The sequence below is a fragment of the Raphanus sativus genome, unplaced genomic scaffold, assembly GCF_000801105.2.
Source record: "Raphanus sativus cultivar WK10039 unplaced genomic scaffold, ASM80110v3 Scaffold1120, whole genome shotgun sequence".
NCBI classification, from domain to species: Eukaryota; Viridiplantae; Streptophyta; class Magnoliopsida; order Brassicales; family Brassicaceae; genus Raphanus; species Raphanus sativus.
Genome location: NW_026616434.1, coordinates 13,102 through 19,522, shown reverse-complemented (window position 1 = coordinate 19,522; position 6,421 = coordinate 13,102). Strand labels below are relative to the sequence as shown.

General features: G+C 39.7%; 1 protein-coding gene across 1 annotated transcript; it reads left to right on the top strand.

Annotated features, from left to right (window-relative positions):
• Nucleotides 1–1,235: 1,235 nt before the first annotated feature.
• LOC130503772 (uncharacterized) lies at nucleotides 1,236–5,899 on the top strand. Its single transcript, XM_056998340.1, is given in 8 exon segments — nucleotides 1,236–1,524; nucleotides 1,591–2,661; nucleotides 2,935–3,189; nucleotides 3,631–4,268; nucleotides 4,397–5,168; nucleotides 5,322–5,447; nucleotides 5,505–5,644; nucleotides 5,646–5,899. Coding segments are annotated over 8 exon segments (3,441 nt in total). The 3' UTR covers nucleotides 5,796–5,899.
• The last annotated feature ends 522 nt before the right edge of the window (nucleotides 5,900–6,421 follow it).

Sequence of the window (6,421 nt, the reverse complement as noted above, 5' to 3'; positions counted from 1 at the left end):
TCAACAACTCCCCAGAGACCTCTGCCTCCAAGAGCTGTCTTGGTTAGCCGCGCCCAGTGTAGGTAGTTCCCTCCTTTGAGGGTAACTGGAATGGATATCATTCTTGAGTTTTCATGAGAAGAACCAGAGGAATCCATCAAGAACAGAGAGTTTTGTGGTAAATAAGAACTTTGCTATTTTTGGCAAATTCTGGAATCGAAACAGGAAGAACACCTCAAGAACAAGATGAACTTTACCTAAAATAGAAAAGAAAAATCAGAGTGTTTGCGGAATAGAGAAATTTTGAAAGAGAGATGTGGAATGATTAGGTCTCAAGAGCTTAGTGCTCTGATACCATGAGAGATTATGAGAATCAAAGTATGATTAAATGAAGAACATTGTGAGAAAGAGTGAGAGAGTGACGAGTAAAGAGAGAGAGACTTAGAGAAATAATTCTTGTGTGTTGATTTAGATCATAAGAGTGTTACATAAATAGGTGAATCAGGAGGAATATAATAATATTGTGACAACAAATATCTAGAGAAAGATTAAACAAAGCTGAGGTGAGTCCAAGACTGTCTTGCGCAGTCTGCTCATGGAAAGCGACCTGTCCTAACGGTCCATTTGACTTTGAAGCTTCACCACACATGTGATCTGCTCCTCCAACGTCTCCTTTGCCTCATTCTCGTCAAGGTAAGTGTCAAGGTGAGTTTATACTTCAACCTGCCTCACTTCCTTGTCTTGCACTCCACGTTTAGGTCTTAGGTTGTACGGACAGACTTGCTTCTCAAGTTAACTCTCCCTTTGCTTCTTTCTCATGCGCCTGATTCCCTCTTATGCAAACACTCTAGTTGTAGCTTATTTGCTTCATCTCAACAGTTTCATCATCACAATCCGTTGGAGAGTAGTCAGGGACGTGATCCTCACACCTAGGATCATATCAAGTGGTATCAGAGCAGATCTCCATCAAAAGGTTGTGTTTTTCCAGTTCTGCAACTTTTAGACTTTTCATATTCTGTTCTCAGATCTGTTCTAAAGTCTAGATCTTGTTAGAATCATGTTTATTAGTGTCAGATCTACCTAGAATAAGTGTTAAAGTTTCTAAATAATCTGTTTAAGATTTCGAAATTGTTGAGAAAAGAATTAGGGTTCTTCATAAAAGTTTTTGAATCTGTCTCAGTTTTTGTGTTTTCTGTTATTTTTTTGTTTCTATGATCTCTTTTACTGGTTTTGTGTTTTAAAATTCAACAGGAACCATGGGAGACGAGGACAATAGGAATAATGGAATGGATCAACTGTTACTTGATGCTTTGACTACACGCATGACTACTTTGATGGATCAGAGACTAGAGAACTTCAGGGCTGAGGTTGTGCACTCAGATCGTGAGAGACCTAGAAGGACTTCAGATCGATCTGCTACAGAAAGTTACTATAGCCATTCAAACCGATCCATTGGTACCAGAAGAAGGAGGCGTGACCAGGAAGAAAGGGCAAAAACCAGTGATCCTCTTGGTGGTTTGAAACTGAAAATTCCTGAGTTTAAAGGCACTGCTGATCGAGAAGAATACTTAGAGTGGGAAAAGAAGATTGAACTCGTGTTCAATTGCAGAGACTACACTGCAGAGTATAAAATGAAACTTGCCCCTACTGAGTTCAAGGAGTATGCTTTAAGTTGGTGGGATAACTTGGTTACAGCAAGAAGAAGAGCTGGAGATTTTCCTGTTGAAACCTGGAACCAGATGAAGGTAATCATGAGAAAGAGATTTGTACCGAGCCACTACCACAGAGAGTTGCACTTCAAGCTCAGAACACTGTCTCAAGGAAGTAGATCAGTTGAAGAATATTATAAGGAAATGGAAACCCTTATGCTGAGAGCTGATATACAAGAAGACCGAGAAGCAACAATGGCCAGATTCATGGGTGGTCTAAACAGAGAGATCATGGACAGACTTGAAGTTCATCACTATGTTGAGATGGAAGAGCTTCTGCACAAGGCAATTATGTTTGAACAGCAGTTGAAAAGAAGAAGTTACAAGTCTAGCTATGGAGCCAGCAAACCACACTACCAGAAGGACGAAAAGACCAGAGAATCCAGACCATTCTCCAAGCCTAAAGTGGAGGAACAAAGTGCTAAAGGAAAGGAAGTAGCCACTGCATCCAAATCCAGAGACATACAGTGCTACAAGTGTAAAGGATATGGACACTATGCCAGTAGCTGCTCCAACAAAAGGGTAATACTCATCAGAGAAAATGGTGACATTGAATCCGAGGAAGAGGTATCTGAGTCAGAAGAAGAAAGGGTGGAAATGCCAACTCGTGGAGAGTTACTTGTTACTAGAAGAACACTGAATCTTCAAGCCAAGACTGATGGAGATGAGCAGAGAGAGAATCTGTTTCACACTCGCTGTATGGTTCACGGGAAGGTTTGCAGCTTGGTTATAGATGGAGGAAGTTGTACCAATGTTGCAAGTGAAACCATGGTAGACAAACTTGGTCTGAAGGTCATAAAAAGACCAACAGCTTACAAGTTACAATGGCTTAATGATGAAGGAGAACTAGAGGTGAAGCACCAAGTTAAGGTACCATTGTCTATTGGGAAGTATGAGGAAGAGATACTGTGTGATGTCTTACCAATGGATGCTGGACACATACTGCTTGGAAGACCTTGGCAATCCGACAGAAGAACACTTCATGATGGGTTCACAAACAGATACTCATTTGAGTACAAGGGGAAGAAGACAGTTTTGGTTCCTTTAACACCGCAGGAAGTTCATCTAGATCAGATAGCCTTGAAGAAGAACAGAGCGTCATTAGAATCTAAAAAAAAGCAGCAGGCTAATATATTGCTTCAACCAAAGGGAAGTTCTTTACCTCACTTGCTGATTGTTTTTAAAGAATGTTTAAACATAACAAAGCCAGTGCAGGATCTTCCTAGCAAGATACAATTTCTTTTGCAGGAATTCAAAGATGTTTTTCCAGAAGAAGCTCCACAAGGACTGCCACCTATCAGAGGAATAGAGCATCAAATCGATTTTATTCCAGGAGCTTCTCTTCCAAACAAACCAGCCTATAGAACCAATCCTCTGGAGACCAAGGAACTACATCAACAAGTCACTGAGCTTATGGAGAAGGGTCATATTCGTGAGAGCATGAGCCCATGTGCAGTTCCAGTCTTGCTTGTGCCAAAAAAAGATGGTAGCTGGAGAATGTGTGTCGATTGCAGAGCCATCAACAATATCACTGTAAAGTATCGATATCCCATTCCTAGATTAGATGATATGCTTGATGAGTTGCATGGTTCTAGCATCTTTTCTAAGGTTGATTTGAAAAGTGGATATCACCAAATTAGAATGAAAGAGGGTGATGAGTGGAAAACTGCATTTAAAACGAAGCAGGGGTTATATGAATGGTTAGTGATGCCATTTGGGCTGACTAATGCGCCTAGTACTTTCATGAGGTTAATGAACCATGTTCTTAGATCATTTATAGGTCATTTTGTTGTGGTTTACTTTGATGATATTTTGATCTACAGCAAGAACTTGGATGAACATGTTGAGCATCTTAGAAAGGTTCTAGAAGTGCTTAGAAAGGAATCCTTGTTTGCTAATTTAAAGAAATGTACTTTTGGAGCAGATAACCTTGTCTTTTTAGGTTTTGTTGTGAGTGCAGATGGAATCAAGGTTGATGAAGAAAAGATCAAAGCTATCAAGGAATGGCCAAGCCCAAAGACAGTTGGTGAAGTGAGAAGCTTCCATGGTCTAGCCGGATTCTACAGAAAATTTGTCAAAGATTTTAGTACTGTGGCTGCACCACTGACTGAAGTAATCAAGAAAAACGTTGGGTTCAAGTGGGAACAATTCCAAGAAGAAGCATTCCAAGCCTTGAAAGAGAAACTCACCAATTCACCAGTTCTTTCTCTCCCTGACTTTTCTAAAACATTTGAAATAGAATGTGATGCTTCTGGTGTTGGTGTAGGTGCTGTGCTTATGCAGGAAAAGAAACCTATAGCTTTCTTTAGTGAAAAGCTTGGAGGGGCTACTCTGAACTATCCAACGTATGACAAAGAGCTCTATGCGCTTGTGAGGGCTTTGCAAACATGGCAACACTATCTCTGGCCTAAGGAGTTCGTCATCCACACTGATCATGAGTCTCTAAAGCATCTCAAGGGACAACAGAAACTGAACAAGAGACATGCTAGATGGATTGAATTCATTGAAACCTTTCCCTATGTGATCAAATACAAGAAAGGTAAGGAAAACATAGTTGCTGATGCACTATCTCGAAGGTATGTTCTCTTGAACACTCTTGAAACGAAATTACTTGGATTTGAGCATATCAAAACTTTATATGCCACTGATTCTGATTTTAAAATATATATGCTTCTTGTGAGAAGTTTGGTCGTGGTAAATACTTCAAGAATGATGGTTTTCTCTTCTTTGAAAATAGACTATGTGTGCCTAACTCTTCTTTGAGAGATTTGTTTGTCAAGGAAGCTCACGCAGGTGGACTTGGAGGACATTTTGGCGTGGCTAAGACACTGAACGTAATGCAGGATCACTTCTATTGGCCACACATGAGGAGAGATGTAGAAAAAGCTTGTGAAAGATGTGTCACTTGCAAACAGGCTAAGTCCAAAGTCCAAAGCCACGGTCTGTATACTCCTTTACCCATTCCTTTGCATCCATGGCATGACATTTCAATGGATTTTGTTGTTGGATTACCTAGGACTAAGACTGGAAAGGATTCTGTGTTTGTAGTCGTTGATAGGTTTTCTAAAATGGCTCATTTTATTCCATGTCATAAGACTGATGATGCTGTGAATGTTGCTAATCTGTTCTTTAAAGAAATTGTTAGACTTCATGGAATGCCTAGGACAATTGTTTCTGATAGAGACACCAAGTTTCTTAGCTTCTTTTGGAAAACCTTGTGGTCTAAGTTAGGAACTAAACTGTGTTTCTCTACTACTTGTCATCCACAGTCTGATGGACAAACTGAAGTTGTCAATAGAACTTTGTCTACCTTGTTGCGTGCATTGATTAAAAAGAACCTTAGGACTTGGGAAGAATGTTTGCCTCATGTAGAATTTGCTTATAATCATGCTAGGCATTCTGCATATAAGTTCTCTCCATTTGAAATTGTCTATGGTTTCAATCCTTTATCACCTTTGGATCTAATGCCTTTACCTTTGAGTGAAAGAGTTAGCTTGGATGGACAAAAGAAAGCTGAACTTGTTAAGCAGATACATGAGAAGGCACGGATCAATATAGAGAACAAAACCAAGATGTACGCCAAGCAAGCTAACAAAGGAAGAAAGGAAATGATCTTTGAAGAAGGAGATTTAGTTTGGATACACTTGAGGAAGGACAGATTTCCTAATGAGAGAAAATCCAAGCTCATGCCTAGATTAGATGGTCCTTTCAAAGTCATCAGGAAGATCAACAACAATGCCTATCAACTGGATCTCCAAGGTAAGTATAACGTGAGTTCAAGCTTCAATGTTACTGATTTAGTTCCTTATCATGCAGATGAAACGGATTTGAGGTCAAATCCTTCTCAAGTGGGAGAGGATGATGTGATCTTGACAAGCAATGGAACTAAAGATATGGAACAGCTTGAACCAGAGCTTAAGGAAGTTGAGAAAGAACCATGCAGCTTGAAAGGAAACAAATGGCAAGGACTTAGAAGTACCAGTTGGTCCAATGACTAGATCCAAGCAAGCCAGATTCAATCAAGCTTTCCATAAACTCTTATACACTATCCAGGGCAGTCTAGAGTGTGCTTATCCAACTACTCTGGTTGTGATTCAAGCCGTCTAAGACATTCATCAAGAGAGGTGTTGTGACTTGCACTCTTTTCCTTGGTTTGGTTTTGTCCCATTGGGTTTTCCAAACAAGGTTTTTAATGAGGCTTGGACACAACACTTATACAATAGCCTCTTGATGAAACCACGCCATTTCTCTTATTTTCTAGTCTATTTTCGGATTTAAAACTTGGTCTTTGTTTATGTTTTCAAGAGAGCCTTAGTTTTAAGTATTTTGTGTGTTTCCAAGAAGCTGTGCATGTACAGACTTCTTGCCTATATATTATGGACGAAAATCATGAATAAAATCATCAAACACTTTCTATTAAAAATTCTCTCTGAATCTTGTTTGATCAAAGCTTGTCTAAGTGTTACTCGGATCCTTGATCCTTACCTTGCAAGCAAACCTTTGATAGTCCAAGAGTCATTCCGCAACTCTTTGAAGTATCACTCAATCCACATCTTGTTTCATCATCACAATCCGTTGGAGAGTAGTCAGGGACGTGATCCTCACACCTAGGATCATATCAATATCCCACTTTCTATCCAGATGATTCCAGATTAGCCTGTTCGGACATATGGCGATATTTTCATGATTCTTATCAAACCAGGATGAACCATGATCTAAGAAGCTTTATTTGG